Below are 22,355 nucleotides of genomic sequence, written 5' to 3' on the forward strand. Positions count from 1 at the left end.
CAATGTACCATTACCTATAACTAAGAGATCCGAGTAGACCTAAAGCTAAAACCTAAACTCTCATTTGTGGAAAAAGTTTAATAGAAAACTTGATTCTCCCCTCCCAACTACAGGACACTACCTGGAATGTTCAGAATGTCATGCTGCTACAGCTGTGTAGACCTCAATCCCTTCAAAGAAAGATGAAAAGATAAAAGGTCTCAACAAGGACCTACAGCAAATAAATATACAAAGAAACTATCCAAAGCAATCTATAGATTCAATGTAATCCCTATCAAATAACCAATGACATTTTTTACAGAATAAGAACAAAAAATTTTACAATTTGCATGGCAACACAAAAGACGATGAATAGCCAAGGCAATCTTGAGAAAGGAAAACAAAGCTGAGGTAATCAGGCTCTCAGTCTTAAAACTATACTACAAAGCTTCAGTAATCAAAAGAATCAGTAGCTCCTATGCTACTGGCACAAGAAACAGAAATATAGATCAATGGAATAGGATTGAAAGTACAGAAATAAGCCCATGCTCCTATGTCACCTAATCTATGACAAAGGAGGCAAGAATATACAGTGGAGAAAAGACAGTCTCTTCGATACGTGATGCTGGCAAAACTGGACAACTACTTGTAAAAGAGCGAAATTAAAACACTCCCTAACACCATACACAAAAATAAACTCAAAATGGATTACAGACATAAATGTAAGACTAGACACTATAAAATTCTCAGATGAAAATAGATAGAACACTCTGTGACATAAACTGAAGTCATAACTTTTTGATCCACCTCTGAAAGTAGTGAAAATAAAATAAAAAATTAACAAATATGACATAATTAAACTTAAATGCTTTTATACAGCAAAGGAAACCATAAATAAAATGAAAAGACAACCCATAATATGGAGGAAAATATTTGCAGATAAAATGACTAACTAGGAATTATTCTCCAATACATACACAGACCATGGTTCAATATCAAAACAAATAACCCAATCAAAAAATGGGCAGAAGATCAAAAATGACATTCTTCAAAGAAGACATAAAAATGACCAAAAAAGCACATTAAAAGACACTCAACATCTCTAATTATTAGAGAAATGCAAATCAAAACTACAATGAGGTATCACCTCACACCAGTCAAAATGACCATCATCAAAAAGCCTACAAACAATAAATGTTGGAGAGGATGTGGAGAAAAGGGAAACCTCCTACACTGTTAGTGGGAATGTTAACTGGTATAGCCCATATTGAGAACAATACAGAGGTTCCTTTAAAAACTAAAATAGAACTACCATATGATCCAGCAATCTCACTTCTGGGTAAATATCCAGAGAAAACCATAATTCCCCCAATGTTCATTGCAGCACTATTTACAATAGCCAGAACATAGAATTTGGACATAAATGTCCACCAAGAGAGGAATGGATAAAGAAGAGGTGGTATATATACACAATGGACTATTACTCAGACATAAAAAGAAAGAAATAATGCCGTCTGCAGCAACATGGATGAACCTAGAGACTGTCATAAGTCAGATTCAGAGAAAGACAAATAGCATATGATATTGCCTATATGTAGAATCCAACAAAAGGCTAGAAATGAACTAATCTACTTACAGATGCAGAAAATCCAAAGGGTAAGGGAAGGAAGGGATAATTTGGAAGACTGACACATACACACTACTATATATAAAGGAGATAACTAATAAAGACCTACTATAAAGTACAGTGAACTCTGTAATGACTTACAGGGAAAAGAATCTAAAAAACAGTAGGTATATGTATAGCAGATTCACTTTGCTGTACACATGAAGTGCTGTACACTAAGATAACAGTAAAAATCAACTATACCCCTATAAAATATTTTAAAAATAAAAATAAAAGAATGGCCCAAGTGAGTCAAAGCAGGCACCCAAGGCACCACAGGTCAGCTGGAACAGGCAGGTTCATACCTGGTCTTTGTTCCTGAAGATTCCTAAAGCCAAAAAGAAAAGTTCTTTCCAATAGGGCAATTTATTTGAAGTATTCTTTAAAATAAAATTACTAAAAATATGCATGCAGCCCAATGTTCATGAGGTAGAAAAAAAGAATCCAAAAAAGGGGGATATAAATATAACAGATTTGGGTTTCCATGTGGCTCAGTGGTAAAGAATCTGCCTGCTAATGCCGAAGACACAGGCTTGATCTCTGGGTCCAGAAGATCCCCTAAAGGAAATTGCAACCCACTCCAGCATTCTTGTCTGGAAAATCCCAGGGACAGAGGAGCCTAGCAGGCTATGTCCATGGAGTTTCAAAGAGCTGACATGGCTTAGAGACTGAGCACACAGTAACAGATTCACTTGGCTGTACATTAGAAACTAATACAACATTGTAAAGCAAATAAACACCAATAAATCTTTTTTTAAAGGTCTCAAGAAGGATCTACTGTAAATAAATAAATGGAAAAAAAGATAAAAGTTATCAAGATGTAAATAACTTCACATGGACCACACTGTGGAGTCACATGCTACAAACACTTTAATACAATTCATTAGAATCTGAAGCTATAAACTGTAAGCATTCCATAAATATTCAGATTTTTACTTACTATCTGCCAGAATCAGGGCCGCAAAGGCAACAACAGTGACAAAGATGGCACAGATGACATCCAGATACATAGCGAGCTGTTGGGACATCGTCAAAAGCAGGAAACAAGCCTCTGGATTTGTGAACCATAATATAATGAGTAAACATAAAAACCATGTTAGCTGCTTCTAAAGAAGGAGAGCATTTTGTTTAGTTAGGCATTTACACAAGGTAGGACAGCAAAGTTACACATTCAAGGAAACTGAAGATTCCAGAAAGCTAGGTTCTGACAAAGACAACATATAGCACATATAGAATCAGTCCAGTGGCTTTGTGAGAAGCATGCACTGAAAACTTCAACTCACTGGTTATCAACAGAAGTACAATCACAAGGAAAAAGAGGGAAAAAAGTCTAATCCGCACATTTCCGGCAGTGCTGGACCTCAACATGAAGGTCACCCTCTCACATGTCAACTGTTCCCAGCTCTCTGATAGCAGACAACACAGCTCACACTGTTTCCAGCACCTTCTGCACTCATTACATGACCCTACATGTGTCTACTTTTAGGAGCTAATATCTAAAGGACCATCAGCTAACAAGATCTGCATGCGGTTTTTAAAATGCAGTCATTATCTTCAAACAGAATAAAGATTTTAGAGATAGCTCAAAATTTTGCAGACTTAGTGGAAATTCTGAAATTTCTTCCTATAAAATAATTCATTGATACAAAGTATGATCAAGTGGGTGGCAAATCAGAAAATTATATTCCTCAGTCACATTTGCCACCCTGTATACTCTGAAAGGAGAGTCAATAAACTAAAGCCTGTGGGCCAGGAACAGCCACCACCTGGTTCTGTAAAGTTTTATTGGAACACAGCCCTAGCTATTTGCTGACATATTATCTTTGTCTGTCTTTGTGCTATAACACCAAAGGTAAGTATCTGCAATAGAGACAGTATAGTACAAAAAGCCTACAATATATTCTATCTGGATGTTTATTAAAAAAAAGAAAAAGGTTTCTTAACTCCTGCCCTAAAGAGAGAGAAAACCACAGAGCACAGTGATGGAAGGATGAAGGACAACACAAACAAGGCGGGGGAGAAAAGCAGGGGGTGATGGGGAAGAGGGGCACACAGAGGGATGCTGAGAGGAAGGGGTGAAGGAGGCAGGTGTGCAGAGGGGGATGAGGGGTGGCACAGAGTAGCCAGGCCACCTGAGAAGAAGATCAGGCCTCAGAAGGCAGCAGACCTCATACTTTGAAATCATCTCCAGAAACTGACAGACCTGAGTGCAAATCCTGGTATGTGTCGAACAGTTTCTGAAACTTGTGTTCAGCTTTGTACGCCCGGATGGTCCCAAGTCCCCGGAGAGAAGATGCTAAGTGAGAAAACACTGGACTCTGTGCTGGGGAAGCAGAGACAGACACACGACAGAGAAAGTCAGGGAGGCTGGACATGAGGAAACCCACTGCCTCCCGGGCTCTGTGGTCACACGTCCCGACAAAGGGCACACCCAGGGCTTCCTGGAGGGCCGCCTGGGGAAGGAAGCTGCCCCTTTTGGAAAGGATCCTCCATGTGACCCTCAAACTCCTGTTCACGCCAACCTTCACTCTAACAACCTGGAAATTAAATATTCTCGTTGAACTCACCTTTGACCAAATTCAAATTGAAGCTAGATTTAGGTAAAAGAACTCTTAACTCATCAAGGTCCTCTCAAACATGCCTCCCTCCAAATTCTTCTGGCATCTCTCCATGTGGAAATTGTTCACAATGTTTTTTAAAACATATTGAAGGACAGTTGATTTACAACAATATGTTAGTTTCAGGTATACAGTACAGTGAGTCACTTATTTTTTCTTATTATATTCCATTATAGGTTATTACAAGATACTGAATAAAATTCCTTGGGCTTTACAGCCAATCCTTGTTGCTTACCTATTTTTACATGGTACTGTTTATCTGTTAATCCCATATTCCCAATTCATTCCTCCCTTCCAGTCCCCTTTGGTAACCATAAGTTGTTTTCTGTATCTCTGAGTCTATTTCTGTTTTGTATATAGTCTTTTACTTTTTAGATTCCACGTATAAGTGATGACGTATCATATTTGTTTTTCTCTGAATTACTTTACTAAGAATAATATTCTTTGCGTCCATGTTGCTGAAAATTGTAGTATTTCATCCTTTTTCATCATTGAGTAATTATTCACTAATTTATGAGTCAGTGGCATTCCAAAATTTAATTCATTAGAGTCCTCACCACACTGAATTTTGATGAGCTACCTGTGTGCCATCTCCACCTTAGATGAGTAGCCTAAAGGCTGGGATAGAGTCAGTACATCCCCCACCCTAGACCAGACCCAGACCCAGGACAGGGTGAGACGAGTAAGGGGAGTGGAGTCTGATGCCTCCCCCGTCCTGAGCCTCTCCCTGCACCTGCGCCAGGAGCCTCTGTGCGGGTCATGGAGCACCCAGTGCTGCACCACCCTTGTGCCCACAGGACCCAGCAGATGAGGAGCCTTTGAATAGTATCGACTTCTGCTCTGGGAACCTGATGGATGTTTTTATAACTTCCCTGCTGGATACCTGTCCTGGTGTTTGGAGGTCACTGTGACATATGACATTCACATCACCTTTTTAGAATCTGACAGTGGCCTTAGTGTCCACTCTCTTTTGAATGATTTCATGTGAGTTTTGGGTCTGGTGTCACATGACTGGTCATTGTTTCCTGCCATCTTCTCTAAGAGCACACTGACCACAAGCACCAGGGTCAGGCTCCTGCCCATCAGGGAACAGGTGAGCTGTAGGCTGCAGGGCAGGGAGGACCGCTTACGGTTCTCATTCTCTACCATGAAAAAGGCTGTAACTTGCTGTGTCAGTGGCAGACTGTGACACTGTGGCCTCTGTCCGGGACGAGTGATAACTTGTGTTGTATCAGCAGGAAATATCGGCACCACCTTGTTACCTGTGCATCTCCTGAGAAGAGCTATTAGTAAAACCTGGGTGTTTAGAAGAAGTTAAGATCACTTATCTTGCAGGCAGCTATGGAGATTTTATTAAATGAAAGGGAAAAAAGTCAAGGGGGAGAACTCCAAATTATTTTCAGGGCCTGACTCCTTAGCCTACCATCCGAACATCTGTCTGGTGACAGTGTAATCAGTAGCAATGTGCACATGGGCGCTGCAGGGTGGGGGTGCGCTGGGATACAAGGGGGCAAAGACACAGAACCTGCTCTTATGCTTAGTGTCCTCCATTCTACCAGCAAGGAAGGAGCAGGCTTCCTCCTGTGAGACACTGGAGCTCAGAGAGGGTAGGAACCCCTGGCTGGGGGTGGACAGCTTGGGCTGGAGGCCAGCTGACCATCCACTGGACCCTGGGGCTCTTTCCACCTGGGGGTGTTTGACCAGGAACCATAACTATTAGTGCCCCACCTGTGACACTGACTTAAAGGAAAAACCTTCTGTGAAACTGAACATGATCATACATTTCCCCTTTGTACGTTGTTCAGGCAAAAAGCTGAAAGTGATTCAGTGGTGCTTTGCCTTTGGTCATCCAGTTGCATGCCTGTGTTCTCGTTTCAGCATCCACACGGCTCTCTGTCTTCACTAAGTTGAATAACATTTTATTTTAGCTTCCTATAACTTTGCCCTTTTAAGAGCAACACAAACACAGACCGAGCTCATGCTTCAAATAAGAGAATCTGGGAGCTCTGTTCAGTCCTTTTCTGCACCCCGGCAGGTGTCCCAATCCAACCCCAGAACTCAGTCTGGAACCAGGGTTCTCAGAGGGATGACGCAGGTGAATTCCGGGGCCATCACCCTGTCAGAAGGATGCCAAGGCTGCAGCTCCAGAGAGCACAGAAAACTCACAAGAATCAGGCTCCCATTTTCACAGCAAATGTGGTGACATCAACACTACTCATCACAGACAAGACTTCTGAGCAGGAAGCAGATGTGACTGTTCACCCAGGGAGAGTCCTGGAATGAACTCTTCAGTGTGGCCTCCCTCACCTGCTTCCCTGTTGGGAGATCAAAGCTGCAGCTGATTCTCTCCAGCAGGGATGGTGGCCAGGGTCGACTTTAGAAACCAGGTGTCATCTCAGCCTTGAACACCAGGGAACCAAACATCCCACCACCTACCTCACCTCATGCCCAAGAGTTTCAGTGGGCCAGAGGGAACGCACACCTGTGAAAAGCCATCCTGTTTCTTTCAAACCCCACTTAGGGCTGAGCAGGATGCCAGGATGAGTGAACTGGAGGGTCTGCAAAGACAATTAATTTGTACAGGGGAAGAGGGGATGTCAAGGCTCTGGTATTATGTTGCCCAATGTAACATTCTTTTCCCCACAAACAATGAGCTCACTATCCTGAAGCAGATATGTAACAGACATGGAATCACTCAGCAGTCACAGACACGTGTATCTTTACATTTCATGTGACTGACAGCTACATTTTCCACAACCCTGAGGACACTTGGGAACAAACCTCACAAGGCCAGGACAACTTCCCTGGCAGGGGGAGGGAAGGAATTGCATGCAAGGACCCTGGGCTGACAGCCTCCCTGCAGGTTATCATTCATGTTCCGTGAGACCTGCTAGTCATTGTTGTTCAGTCCCTAAGTCGTGTCTGACTCTTTGCGACCAAATGAACTACAGCATGCCAGGCTTCCCTGTCCTGCACTGTCTCCCAGAGTTTGCTCAAATTCATGTCCATTGAGTCAGTAATACTATCTAAATATTTTATCCTCTGTCGTTCCCTTCTCCTCCTGCCCTCAACCTTTCCCAGCATCAGGGTCTTATCCAATGAGTTGGCTTTTCAGATCAGGTAGCCAAAGTATTGGAATTTCAGTTTCAGCATCAGTCCTTCCAATGAATATTCAGGACTGATTTCCTTTATGATTGACTGGTTTGATCTCCTTGCTGTCCAAGGGACTCTCAAGAGTCTTCTCCAGCACCAAAGTTCAAAAGCATCAATTCTTTTGCGCTCAACCTTCTTTATGGTCCAACTTTTACATCCATACATGACTACTGGACAAACCATACCTTTGACTACACAGACCACTGTCAGCAAAGTGATATCTCTGCTTTGTAATATGCTGTCTAGGTTTTTCAGTTTTTCTTCCAAGGGCAAGTATCTTTTAATTTCATGACTGTGGTCAACATCCACAGTGATTTTAGAGCCCAAGAAAATAAAGTGTGTAACCGTTTCTGCTTTTTCCCCATATATTTGCCATCATGGGATGGGATTGGATGCCATGATCTAGTTTTTTGAATGCTGAGCTTTAAAACCAGTTTTTTTCACCCTCCTCTTTCACCTTCATCAAGAGATTCTTTAGTTATTTGCTTTGTGCCATTCAAGTGGTATCACCTGTATATCTGAGGTTGTTGATATTTCTCCCAGCAATTTTGATTCCAGCTTGTGATTCATCCAGCCTGGCATTTCACATGAGGTACTCTACATATAAGTTAAATAAGCAGGGTGACAATGTACAGACTTGAAGTACTCTTTTTCCTTTTTGGAACCAGTCTGTTGTTCCATGTCCAGTTCTTACTGTTGTTTCTTGTCTTGCATGCTGGTTTCTCAGGAGGTAGGTATGGTGGTCTGGTGTTCCCATCTCTTCAAGAATTTTCCAGTTGTGATACACATAGCCAAAGTCTTCCATGTAGTCAATGAAGCAGAAATAGATTCTTTTCTGGAATTCCTTTGCTTATCTATGATCCAACGGATGTTGGCAATTTGAGCTCTGGCTCCTCTGCCTTTTCTAAATCAAGCTTGCACATCTGGGTAGTTCTTGGTTCATGTTCTGTTGAAGCCTACCTTAAGGGTTTTGAACATTACCTTACTAGCATAGAAATGAGTGCAATTGTGCAGTAGTTTGAACATTCTCTGGTATTGCCTTTCTCTGAGATTGGAATGAAAACTGACTTTTCCAGTCCCTTGGCAACTGCTGAGTTTTCCAAATTTGCTGGCATATTGAGTTTGCAGCAAACTAACAGCATCTTTTAGGATTTGAAATAGCTCAGCTGGAATTTGATCACCTGTACTAGCTTTGTTTGTAGTGATGTTTCCTAAGATCCATTTGACTTCACACTCCAGGATGTCTGGTTCTAGGTGAGTGATCACATCACTGTTAATATTTTCTTATTTCTTCTTGTTCAAGGTCTGGTGTCTTTGGCAGTGGCCTGCAAGTACTTTATAAGTGTCAAACTCAAGAAATTCTCATAGGAACCCCAGAAACTGAGGGATTAAGAACACTCACTTAAGTAAGATTAAGTAAATTAACCTACCTAAGTGGTAGAGCAGATGTCAGACCCAACTCTGTTTTATTCCCAAGTCTGTACCTGTGTATTAAGTCATTATAGTCATGTCTGACTCTTTGCAACCCTATGGACTGCTGCCCACAAGTCTCCTCTATCCATGGGATTCTCCAGGCAAGAATACTGGAGTGGGTTGCCATTTCCTTCTCCAGGGGATCCTCCCACCCGAGGGATTGAACCTGTATCTCTTATGTCTCCTGCACTGGAAGGCAGGTGCTTAACCACCAGCACCACCTAGTTCAGTTCAGTTCAGTCTCTCAGCCATGTCCAACTCTTTGGAAGCCCCTTATTCCCAAGGCTGGGCTTTTATTCACAGCTGCAGTGTCTCTTTTAGCGCAGACGGCTGTGACCAGCGCACTTAGCGCAGCTGAGAGGAGCTACCCCACGTCCGAGGTCAGGGGCAGAATCTGGGAGGACCCCATGCCCAAGGGGAGGTGGCCAAGAGGAGTTACCCCACATCCAACGTCAGGGGCAGCAGCCAAGAGTGCCAGGCTGAGATGGCGCAGGAATGACCGAGAGGAGCTACCCCACGTCCGAGGTCAGGGGCAGCGGCCGAGAGGAGCTACCCAGTGTCCGAGGTTAGGGGCGGTAGCAGGGAGGACCTACCCCACGTCCGAGGCCAGCGGTGGCAGCCAGGAGGACCTACCCCATGCTGAGGCCAGGGGCTGTGGCCAGGAGGAGCAATCCCACCTACAAGGAGTGGTGGCTGCACAGGGTGCAGGAGGTCCTAGAGGAGCTAGTCCATGTTCAAGGTCAGAAGGGGCAGTGGTGAGGAGATACCCCTTGTTCAAGGTAAGCAGCAGTGGCTGCGCTTTGCTGGAGCAGCCATGAAGAGATACCCCACGTCCAAGGTAAGAGAAACCCAAGTAAGATGGTAGGTGTTGCTACAGGGCATCAGAGGGCAGACACACTGAAACCATAATCACAGAATACTAGTCAATCTAATCACACTAGGACCACAGCCTTGTCTAACTCAATGAAACTAAGCCAAGCCTGTTGGGCCACCCAAGATGGGCAGGTCATGGTGGAGACATGAATGTGGTCTGACAGAATGTGGTCCACTGGAGAAGGGAATGGCAAACCACTTCAGTATTCTTACCTTGAGAACCCCATGAACAGTATAAAAAGGCAAAGTGATAGGATACTGAAAGAGGAACTTCCCAGGTCAGTAGGTGCCCAATATGCTACTGGAGATCAGTGGAGAAATAACTCCAGAAAGAATGAAGGGATAGAGCCAAAGCAAAAAAAATACCCAGTTGTAGATGTGACTGGTGATCGAAGCAAGGTCTGATGCTGTAAGACCAATACTGCATAGGAACCTGGAATGTCAGGTCCATGAATCAAGTCAAATTAGAAGTGGTCAAACAAGAGATGGCAAGAGTCAACATCGACATTCTAGGAATCAGAGAACTAAAATAGACTGGAATGGATGAATTTAACTCAGATGACCATTATATCTACTACTGAGGGCAGGAATCCCTCAGAAGAAATAGAGTAACCATCATGGTCAACAAAAAGGTTTGAAATGCAGTACTTGGATGCAATCTCAAAAATGACAGAATGATCTCTGTTCGTTTCCAAGGCAAACCATTCAATATCACAGTAATCCAAGTCTATGCCCCAACCAGTAACACTGAAGAAGCTGAAGTTGAACGGTTCTATGAAGACCTACAAGTCCTTTTAGAACTAACACCCCAAAAAGATGTCCTTTTCATTATAGGGGACTGGAATGCAAAAGTAGGAAGTCAAGAAACACCTGGAGTAACAGGCAAATATGGCCTTGGAATACAGAATGAAGCAGGGCAAAGACTAATAGAGTTTTGCCAAGAAAATGCACTGGTCATAGCAAAACCCTCTTCCAACAACACAAGAGAAGACTCTACACATGGATATCAATAGATGTCAACACCAAAATCAGACTGATTATATTCTTTGCAGCCAAAGATGGAGAAGCTCTACACAGTCAGCAAAAACAAGACCAGGAGCTGACTGTGGCTCAGATCATGAACTCCTTATTGCCAAATTCAGACTGAAATTGAAGAAAGTAGGGAAAACCACTAGACCATTCAGGTATGACCTAAATCAAATCCCTTATGATTATACAGTGGAAGTAAGAAACAGATTTAAGGGACTAGATCTGATAGATAGAGTACCTGATGAACTATGGACTGAGGTTTGTGAAATTGTACAGGAGACAGGGATCAAGACCATCCCCATGGAAAATAAATACAAAAAAGCAAAATGGCTGTCTGGGAAGGTCTTACATATAGCTGTGAAAAGAAGAGAAGTGAAAAGCAAAGAAGAAAAGGAAAGATATAAGCATCTGAATTCGGAGTTCCAAAGAATAGCAAGAAGAGATAAGAAAGCCTTCCTCAGCAATCAATGCAAAGAAATAGAGGAAAACAACAGAATGGGAAAGACTAGAGAGCTGAGCTGGAAGAAGCACAAGCTGGAATCAAGATTGCTGGGAGAAATATCAATAACCTCAGATATGTACATGACACCACCCTTATGGCAGAAAGCGAAGAACTAAAGAGTCTCTTGATGAAAGTGAAAGAGGAGAGTGAAAAAGTTGGCTTAAAACTTGACATTCAGAAAACTAAGATCATAGCATCTGGTCCCATCACTTCATGCCAAATAGATGGGGAAACAGTGGAAAGAGTGACTGACTTTATTTTTCTGGGCTCCAAAATCACTGCAGATTGTGACTGCAGCCATGAAATTAAAAGACGCTTACTCCTTGGAAGAAAAGCTACAACCAACCTAGATAGCATATTAAAAATCAGAGACATTACTTTGCCAACAAAGGTCATAGTAAAGCTATGGTTTTTCCAGTAGTCATGTGTGGGATGTGAGAGAAGGACTATAAAGAAGCTGAGCGCCAAGAATTGATGCTTTTGAACTGTGGTGTTGGAGAAGACTCTTGAGAGTCCCCTGGACTGCAAGAAAAAAAAAAAAAAAGAAAATCAGAGATACCAAGGGAACATTTCATTGAAAGATGGGCTCAATAAAGGACAGAAATGGTATGGACTTAACAGAAGCAGAAGATATTAAGAACAGGTGGCAAGAATACACAGAAGAACTATACAAAAATCTTCATGACCCAGATAATCACAATGGTGTGATCACTCACCTAGAGCCAGACATCCTGGAATGTGAAGTCAAGTGGGCCTTAGAAAGCATCACTACGAACAAAGCTAGTGGAGGTGATGGAATTCCAGTTGAGCTATTTCAAATCCTGGCAGATGATGCTGTGAAAGTGCTGCACTCAATTTGCCAGCAAATTTGGAAAACTCAGCAGTGGCCACAGGCCTGGAAAAGGTCAGTTTTCATTCCAATCCCAAAGAAAGGCAATGCCAAAGAATGCTCAAACTACTGCACAATTGCACTAATCTCACACGCTAGTAAAGTAATGCTCAAAATTCTCCAAGCCAGGCTTCAGCAATATGTGAACCATGAACTTCCGGATGTTCAAGCTGGTTTTAGAAAAGGCAGAGGAACCAGAAATCAAATTGCCAACATCCGCTGGATCATGGAAAAAGCAAGAGAGTTCCAGAAAAAGATCTATTTCTGCTTTATTGAGTATGCCAAAGGCTTTGACTGTGTGGATCACAATAAACTGTGGTAAATTCTGAAAGAGATGGGAATACCAGACCACCTGACCTGCCTCTTGAGAAATCTGTATGCAGGTCAGGAAGCAACAGTTAGAACTGGACATGGAACAACAGACTGGTTCCAAATAGGAAAAGGAGTACGTCAAGGCTGTATATTGTCACCCTGCTTATTTAATTTATATGCAGAGTACATCATGAGAAACGCTGGGCTGGAAGAAGCACAAGCTTAAATCAAGATTGCCGGGAGAAATATCAATAGCCTCAGACATGCAGATGTCACCACCCTTATGGCAGAAAGGGAAGAGGAACTAAAAAGCCTCTTGATGAAGGTGAAAGAGGAGAGTGAAAAAGTTGGCTTAAAGCTCAACATTCAGAAAACGAAGATCATGGCATCTGGTCCCATCACTTCATGGGAAATAGATGGGGAAACAGTGGAAACCGTGTCAGACTTTATTTTGGGGGCTCCAAAATCACTTTAGATGGTGACTGCAGCCATGAAATTAAAAGACACTTACTACTTGGAAGAAAAGTTATGACCAACCTAGATAGCATATTGAAAAGCAGTGACATTACTTTGCCAACAGAGGTCCGTCTAGTCAAGGCTATGGTTTTTCCAGTGGTCATGTATGGATGTGAGAGTTGGACTGTGAAGAAAGCTGAGTGCTGAAGAATTGATGCTTTTGAACTGTGGTGTTGGAGAAGACTCTTGAGAGTCCCTTGGACTGCAAGGAGATCCAACCAGTCCATTCTGAAGAGATCAGCCCTGGGATTTCTTTGGAAGGAATGATGCTAGAGCTGAAACTCTAGTACTTTGGCCACCTCATGCGAAGAATTGACTCATTGGAAAAGACTCTGATGCTGGGAGGGATTGGGGGCAGAAGGAGAAGGGGACGACAGAGAATAAGATGGATGGATGGCATCACTGACTTGATGGACGTGAGTCTGAGTGAACTCTGGGAGTTGGTGAGGGACAGGGAGGCCTGGCGTGCTGCCATTCATGGGGTCACAAAGAGTCAGACAAGACTGAACTGAACTGAACTGAACTGCAGTGTCTCTGAGGGAGAATAATCAGGGTTAAGGCATGCCCATGTGTGAATACACGCATTTTTCCTCCAGACTTCGTTATTTATATTCAGAATACTCCCAGATCTAACTCAGCTAGTAACTAACAGCTTTTGGCATTACCATACATCTTATTAAGCACCAGAGGTTGAACAAAGTTCCTGGGACTCTTGTATGAAAACACCTTAAAACAGCAGATTTAACGGATGGTCTGAATACACCTGAACAACTTGCTAACCCACTGCTACCAAAGCCTGTGGCAGATATTGCTAGTTGATCACAGCAGCCTTTCAAATAGAATTTGCATGTGACTTCATCATTCAGGCACTGCTAAATGCAGAGTGGACCAGAACATTAAAAAGAATGAACTAATGCCATTTGCAGCAACATGGATGGACCTAGAGAGTGTCACATGAATTAAATCAAACAAAAAGGGAGAAATATCATATGAAATCCTTTATATGTGGAATCTAATAGGAAATTATACAAGTGAACTTACAAAACAGAAACAGACTCGCGTACTTAGAGAACAAACTTATGGTTGCCGGGGGAAGAATGAGAAAAGATAGGGAGCTTTGGATGGACGTCTACACAGTGCTGTGTTTAAAATGGATAGCCAACAAATATCTACTGAGTAGCACATGGAATGTTAAGTGCAGCCTGGTTGGGAGAGGGTTTTGGAGTAGAATGGATACATGTATATGTATGACTGAGTTCCTTCATTGTTCACCTGAAGCCATCACAATGTTGTTTGTTAATTGGCTATACCCCAATATAAAATAAAAAGTTTAAAAACAAACAAAAAAGAATTGGTGAGAGAAAGGCATGGAAAAGGCAATGGCAACCCACTCCAGTACTCTTGCCTGGAAAATCCCATGGACGGAGGAGCCTAGTAGGCTGCAGTCCATGGGGTCGCTAAGAGTCAGACACGACTGAGCAACTTCACTTTCACTTTTCACTTTCATGCATTGGAGAAGGAAATGGCAACCCACTCCAGTATTCTTGCCTGGAGAATCCCAGGGACAGAGGAGCCTGGCGGCCTGCTGTCTATGGGGTCACATAGGGTCGGACATAACTGAAGCGACTTAGCAGCAGCAGCAGCAGAGAAAGGCAATCAAATGCCATCCAGGTTTTATGTACTGCTCTGTGACTATTGCTATTTTCAATTTTGCAAAAATGTGCTCAATAAACCCATTATAATCAGCTGCATATCCATCATTAAGATGAAAGTTTCAGCCTAAGCTTCTAGAGGCAACTAGGCAGCAGGATCTGAAACAAAACCTCAGGACTTCAGTAGTCCTTCAGAGCACAAAGAAGAAGCAGGTTTATGCCTTCTGGCCATAGCTGTCAGACAAGTGAACTTACAGAACAGATGTCCTTACAAAATAGATGTCAGGTGTCCTTCTTGCTGGTGGTTCCAGCAGTGACCTTAAGATATACTATAAGTTACTATTTAGAGAAAACAGAAGTGTTATTATTTATGGCACAGACCCACCACCTAGACAGAGAACACAGACAATTCTAATCAACTAGCTACCACATGTGGTTATCTGGGGTGTGTAGGAGGGGGTATCTGGATTGAATTTACAGTCTAACATTCCTGCAGCCTACTAGAGTACCAAAAATTCCAATATTCCACAGAGATGGGGCCAAAGTTTTCAGACTCTTCAGATGAAACATTGAGAAAATCCTGTACTGCTTCTTCATTAAAAAAGCCTCAGGAGGTGCCCTTCTCTCCACTTCTGTGTGGATGGGAAGTAGCCCTTCCCTAGGTATAAATCTTTTTTTTTTTAAATTTTACTTTATTTTTAAACTTTACATAATTGTATTAGTTTTGCCAAACATCAAAATGAATCCATCACAGGTATACATGTGCTCCCCATCCTGAACCCTCCTCCCTCCTCCCTCCCCATACCATCCCTCTGGGTCATCCCAGTGTACCAGCCCCAAGCATCCAGTATCGTGCATCGAACCCGGACTGGCATCTCGTTTCATACATGATATTTTACATGTTTCAATGCCATTCTCCCAAATCTTCCCACCCTCTCCCTCTCCCACAGAGTCCATAAGACTGTTCCATACATCAGTGTCTCTTTTGCTGTCTTGTACACAGGGTTATTGTTATCATCTTTCTAAATTCCATATATATGTGTTATTATACTGTATTGGTGTTTTTCCTTCTGGCTTACTTCACTCTGTATAATAGGCTCCAGTTTCATCCACCTCATTAGAACTGATTCAAATGAATTCTTTTTAATGGCTGAGTAATACTCCATTGTGTATATGTACCACAGCTTTCTTATCCATTCATCTGCTGATGGACATCTAGGTTGCTTCCATGTCCTGGCTATTATAAACAGTGCTGCGATGAACATTGGGGTACACGTGTCTCTTTCCCTTCTGGTTTCCTCAGTGTGTATAAATCTTAATCACTTGTTCCTTCTGGAACAACACCTCTTTGAATGTACCAGAGACCTGCTTTTTCCAACAAAACTACTGAATGACTCCAGCTCATGTGCACCCTCAAATCATAAAACTTCTGAAGCCTTGTCTACACAGAAGACTGGATGGAGCTCATCACTTCCTTTTCTGCCTCCCCAGGTCCTACTGTGCTACCAAGTCACATCAGCAGAATGCCACACACCTGGACTCTACTGCTCCCCATCCATCCAAACACCTCACAAGACCACACCTCACAGGAGTTCAGCTAGTTCTCTTGATGAGTGAAAACTTCTAAAGCTTTTATAAAACAGATGATCACTATCCTTTTTGCAAATAATTAGAATAAGTATCTCTTAAGCATTTTTATTATTAAAAACAAAGCACACAAATGCCACAATAAAGGGAAAAAACTCCTTTAAATGAACTTAGATTTTTTTTCCACTTGGTAGATACAAAGAATCATAGGACTCAATATGCTTCTCTTCTTGGCTTGGTTTCTAGAAGGTTAAGTTGGTATTAATTTGTTAAAATTATTCATGATTCGGGTCTCTGATATGAATATTTTCCTTCCTTATTTTTTGGCTATAGTTCTTACAACTTTTTAAAAAACATATAACAATTCTGCTTTATTTTTTTGTTTTAATATTGATGAAATATGTACATTAATAATCAGATAAATTCAATTATTTCATCACCTGTGATTACCCATAGTATAGAAGGATTCATCATAAAATGCGTTCTCTATTATTATTATTATTTTTTTTGGCTGTGCTGTGTGGGATCTTAGTTCCCCAACCAGGGATTGAAGTTGTGCCCCCTGCAGTGGAAGCACAGAATCTTATCCACAGGACCACCAGAGAAGTCCCTGTTCCTCATTATTCTACAAGTAGGAAACTGATTGGGGTAATAGACCAAATGCCTACCAAACAGATTCCCCGTCCTGGGTCCTCCCAGGGGAATATTTTTCATATAGCATCTCATATAGTTTTCCCATATAGCATCATTTATACGAGAAGCTTTGAGAAAGGAAGGACCACAAACAGTGTGGGATCACTCCAAATACTGGTGATGATAAAGAATGAAGCTGAAAATAATAGGACTTATCTTTCCAATACATTTAACAGCTGCAACTTACTCGGACATGTAAATGAATGTATTTTTCAAATATATCACTTCTGACACACATTTCCTTAATATCTCCTTTCCTTTTCTTAATCTCTTACTATCCTTGTCATCTCTAGTAGGAGAAGAAAAAAATGTCATCTTTAGCAGAAGAAAAACTCCTATTTTCTTTCTACAGTAGTTCAAACATGATGAAATGTTTTATTTTTAAGAAAAGTATCTATAGAGTGGATAATCTGTTAGGCAGTATGTCATAAACAAGACAGAACGGTCCCTGTCCTCACCGTGCTCACATTCATCTTCTTTGTGCTAAAATGCAAAGCTGCAGCTGACCTGTTAAAGGCCACACTGACTTACAGTGGCCATCACATTCAATTACATAATGTCAACTTAGTGAGAAATTCCAGAAGATAAGACTCTCTGGAATTTCAAGGGTATAGTTAATTATAGCATAAATGGAAGCCAGCCTGCATTGCCACCCCAACCTGAGAGTACCAGTACTCACCTGCAGATTCCAGGCATTTAACATCTCGTGATGACCTTAAGAAATACCACTGGATAGCAAAGAAAATGATGCCAAAGGGAATCACAAGTACAGTAACCCAAGGAATCACAGCCACCATCACACCCATCACACCAATCACAAGTAAAAACGTCTGAAATGGCAAAAATAGATACAGAGGGCTCCTTAGGAAGGACACTTCTCAAACTTTAATGGGCTGTTTTGTTAGGATTAAACTCCTTTGCTCGAAAGACTTGTTGAAACAGTAAGGAAGGCTTTTGCATCTTAAGAAATAAAACTATAGGAGGTCCTCATAATGTTTATTATATGAACCAAACACTATGATAAGAACTTTCTCAGTATTCTTGTTCACTTGCTAACTTAAGCCTGACTCTTTGTGACCCCATGGACTGCAAAACACTAGGCTTCCCTGTCCTTCACCATCTCCCAGAGTTTGCTCCAACTCATGTCCATTGAGTCAATGATAACATTCAACCATCTCACCCTCTGTCATCCCCTTCTCCTCCTGCCTTCAATCTTTCCCAGCATCAGGGTCTTTTCCAATGAGTTGGCTCTTTACATCAGGTAGCCAAAGTATTGGAGCTTCAGCTTCAGCATCAGTCCTTCAATGAAGAGTCAGGGTTGATTTCCTTTAGGATTGACTGGTTTAATCTCCTTGCTGTCCAAGGGATTCTCAAGAGTCTTCTCCACCACAGTTCAAAAGCATCAATTCTTCAGCTCTCAGCTTTCTTTATAGTCCAACCCTCACATCTATACATCACTACTGGAAAAACCATAGCTTTGACTAGATAGACCTTTGTTGGCCAAGAATGTCTCTGCTTTTAATACACTGTCTAGGTTTGTCATTGCTTCTCTTCCAAGGAGCAAACATCTTTTAATTACATGGCTGTAGTCACCGTCTGCAGTGATTTTGGAGCCCAAGAAAATAAATTCTGTCACTGTTTCCATTGTTTCCCCATCTATTTGCCATGAAGTGATGGGACTAGATGCCATAATCTTTATTTTTTGACAGAGCTCCCACAATTAGGAGTCCAGAAGCATCAAGGGGTGAGTTTCTAGATGTCTTCATCCCCTGGGGGACTGGAGGAGACCCATGAGGGGAGGACTTCATGCCTGACTCACATCTGTACCTCAGGACCTCAAATCTATTTCATTTGTTGAAGGGAAGGAGGGAGAGAGGGAAATACACTCACCACCTCACACACACCTGACTCACAAACTTAAAATCCAAACAACCAGCAATATATCCTCAGACCCTACGTTCCAGATGGACCTCTCTCCTGCTTCAGTCAAACTCCTTCCAAAAATAGCCTGTCTTCACCTCAACTCCCTCCACGCCTCCTGCATTTGCAACCCTTTGCAGTCTGGCCTCCTCCCACCTGAAGCCTGTTCCTTGAGTCACCAGAAGCCTCCTGATTTGAAATCAACTGACAATTTTCCACAGACTCACCCTCTCATTTGAGTTGAACAGACTCGTCCTTCCTTGGCTCCCCAGCCTACTTCCTCTTTTCTCACTTGCTATTTATTGTGTGTCTCCTCTCCTCCCCTTTCTCTCTGCTTTCTCTCAGTATCGAACCTTCTTATCTTGACCCCTAAAACTGCTTCACTCTCCCTGGGTTGCCATCTTCACAGATTCAACTAATACCTGCTCAGTGAAAACTACACAGGCTCCATGCTCATCCCAGGTCTCTCCCTCGAACACCAGACTCTTACTTCCAATGACCTGCAGGTCATCTCCACCTTCAACTTCAAGATAATTGAACTACAGGGCAGAGCTGAGATTGAAAATCAGTGAGACTAGAATTTTATCTCCTCATTACTGAGACTGGATCCTACAGAAATCAGGTAGCATCTATCTCTGTCCTTCCCTATGTCATGCAAAAATATGTGACGATTCTGATAATGACTACTAACTAACCAAATACTAAGCACACGGAGGAAACCCAGCCTTGGCCTAGCTTGTCATTAACAAAGATACAGAGCCTTTCACAAAATCTTTTCAAAGCTATTCACAATCACTGTTAAAATATAGCACTGTTTTCAGGGAAGAAGTGTTTCTGGGGATAAATTATGTAGTTAAACTCAGCAGGATGTACTTATAAAATCAGTTTGTGAAAGAGGAAAAAAAAAAAAAAAAAGACCAGACATCTCTGCAGTAAAAGCACTCTGCCTCCTAATCTCAGCTTAATTCACATTGGTAACAGTGAAAGCCATGCTCACAGGCTACACTGTCTGCAGTCAGATATTGACTGCTGCATTTCTGTGCTCAGCTTTTGATAATGCATTTCACTTCTGAAATTAACAATTGGAAAGAAAATGAAAATTTTCCACAGATTTAATCACTAAAAATTTGACAGTATTAAATAACAGAAAAAAAAAAACAAAAACACTCCACATGAGCAACTGTACTGAGCGAAGAAATGAGAGCTGAGATGACCCAACATCATTCTTTAGAACCTCAAATTCACAGACAAAACAGAGGCTGGATGACAGTATTCCTGTAGGTCTCTCTCTCTCATTTTTTTAAGACCCTTTAAGACAGAGCAATCAACTTGTTAAAAGAAAAACTTCCTACAAAAACAAAAGACATTTTATGAGATGGCTTTGATCGTGGAATTGAATTACTGGCTTAAAGGCTTTATATCTTCAATAACTGCTCTGTATTGTACTTGTTGAATTCCCTGGTGGGTCACTGGTAAAGAATCCACCTGCCAATGCAGGAGACGCAGGTTTGATTCCTGGGTCAGGAAGATCTCCTGGGCAAGGAAATGGCAACCCACTCGAGTATTATTGCCTGAAAAATCCCATGGATGGAGGAGCCTGGCGGGCTACAGTCCATGGGATCACAAAATAGTTGGACACAACTTAGTAACTAAACAACATTGTCCTTGCTGAAGTATGAATTTCACCTTATTTTTACCACTCTTCTCTTGGTAAGTAACCACACCTGGCTTTATCCAAATAAAACAGTGCAGTAAGTATTTGTCCTCTGTGGGAATACAATGTATCAGCTCATGCTCAGTCCTGTCCAACTCCTTGTGACCCCATGGACTGTAGCCCACCAGCTTCCTCTGTCTATGGAATTCTCCATGCAAGAATAGTGGAGTGGGTTGCTCTTTCCTCCTCCAAGGAATCTTCCTGTCCCAGGGATCAAACTCACATCTCTTGCATCTCCTGCACTGGCAAGCAAATTCTTCACCACTGAACCACATGGGAAGCCTAATACAATGCATAGTTTAGTTAATCTAGGCTCTCTTTCCAGGAGAGGTGATTATTTCTATATTGTGAAAGTCTCACAGTAAAGGGAATCCAGTGAGACACCTGGAAGGCAGAGGGAGAACCAATTGCCCAGCATGTCAACTGCTTCAGAACAACCTTGATGTCACTGTGTAGCCACTCTTGCCCCAGGTGTTTCTCATGTTAACTCAGCCTCCCAATCACAGCTGCACCTCTCTCTCACAAGCATGACCTTACAGAAGATAACAGGACACATTGCCAGGCTGAAAGGCCCACCCTCAGTCCCTCTGAAATGGCCTTGAGAAACAGGCACTCTACTATTCCCTGTGAGAACTCTGAGAGGATTGGTACGTTACCTGGATGAAATCTTGAAATATCTGGGGCAGTAAGTCATCCATATGCCCAATGTCTTTGGAGAAACGATTTAAAATTCTTCCTGCAAGAACAGGATATGAGAAATTACTCATTTCCTCAGATAGGAAACAAACAATTCACAAACAAATCAAAACACTATTTGTAAAGTATATGTATTTAGAGACTTTCCTGGTGGTACAGTGTCCCCAGTGCAAAGGACATAGGTTCAATCCCTGGTCCAGGAAGATCCCACATTCCACAGAACAACTAAGCCTTCACAACTACTGAAGCCCCTGTGCTTAGAGCCTGAGCTCCACAGCAAGAGAAGCCACTGCAATGAGAAGCAGGAGCACCACAATGAAGAGCAGCCCTGCTTGCTGTAAGTAGAGAAAGCCCGTGTGCAGCAACAAAGACCCAATCCAACTATAAATAAATACATCTTAAAAGCAATCTTGCAAGATTCTTCTTTCAAGATTGCAAAGCAATCTTGACAAAGAAGAATGGAACTGGAGGAATCAACCTGCCTGACTTCAGGCTCTACTACAAAGCCACAGTCATCAAGACAGTCATCATACTGGCACAAAGACAGAAATGGATCAATGGAACAAAATAGAAAGCCCAGAGATAAATCCATGCACCTATGGACACCTTATCTTTGACAAAGGAGGCAAGAATATACAATGGAGAAAAGACAATCTCTTTAACAAGTGGTGCTGGGAAAACTGGTCAACCACTTGTAAAAGAATGAAACTGGAACACTTTCTAACACCATACACAAAAATAAACTCAAAATGGATTAAAGATCTAAACGTAAGACCAGAAACTATAAAACTCCTAGAGGAGAACATAGGCAAAACACTCTCCAACATAAATCACAGCAGGATCCTCTATGACCCACCTTCCAGAATACTGGAAATAAAAGCAAAAATAAACAAATGGGACCTAATTAAAATTTAAAGCTTCTGCACAACAAAGGAAACTATAAGCAAGGTGAAAAGACAGCTGTCAAAATGGGAGAAAATAATAGCAAATGAAGCAACGGACAAACAACTAATCTCAAAAATATACAAGCAACTCCTACAGCTCAACTCCAGAAAAATAAACGACCCAATCAAAAAATGGGCC

General features: G+C 42.0%; 2 protein-coding genes across 2 annotated transcripts in view; one reads left to right on the forward strand and one right to left on the reverse strand.

Moving 5' to 3' along the window:
• The window catches only part of LOC100337053 (ATP-binding cassette sub-family C member 4), a 1,051,816-nt gene that overhangs the window by 526,398 nt on the left and 503,063 nt on the right, over positions 1 to 22,355 (forward strand). The gene's annotated exons all lie outside the window — the stretch shown is intronic.
• Positions 1 to 22,355, reverse strand: part of LOC107131273 (ATP-binding cassette sub-family C member 4) — a 123,552-nt gene that overhangs the window by 52,675 nt on the left and 48,522 nt on the right. The window contains 4 exon segments of the mRNA XM_059892296.1: positions 2,586 to 2,696; positions 3,849 to 3,968; positions 17,622 to 17,772; positions 21,233 to 21,312. Of these exon segments, the coding sequence (XP_059748279.1) occupies positions 2,586 to 2,696; positions 3,849 to 3,968; positions 17,622 to 17,772; positions 21,233 to 21,312 (462 nt within the window).

This window comes from Bos taurus, chromosome 12 (genome assembly GCF_002263795.3).
Source record: "Bos taurus isolate L1 Dominette 01449 registration number 42190680 breed Hereford chromosome 12, ARS-UCD2.0, whole genome shotgun sequence".
Classification (NCBI taxonomy): Eukaryota; Metazoa; Chordata; class Mammalia; order Artiodactyla; family Bovidae; genus Bos; species Bos taurus.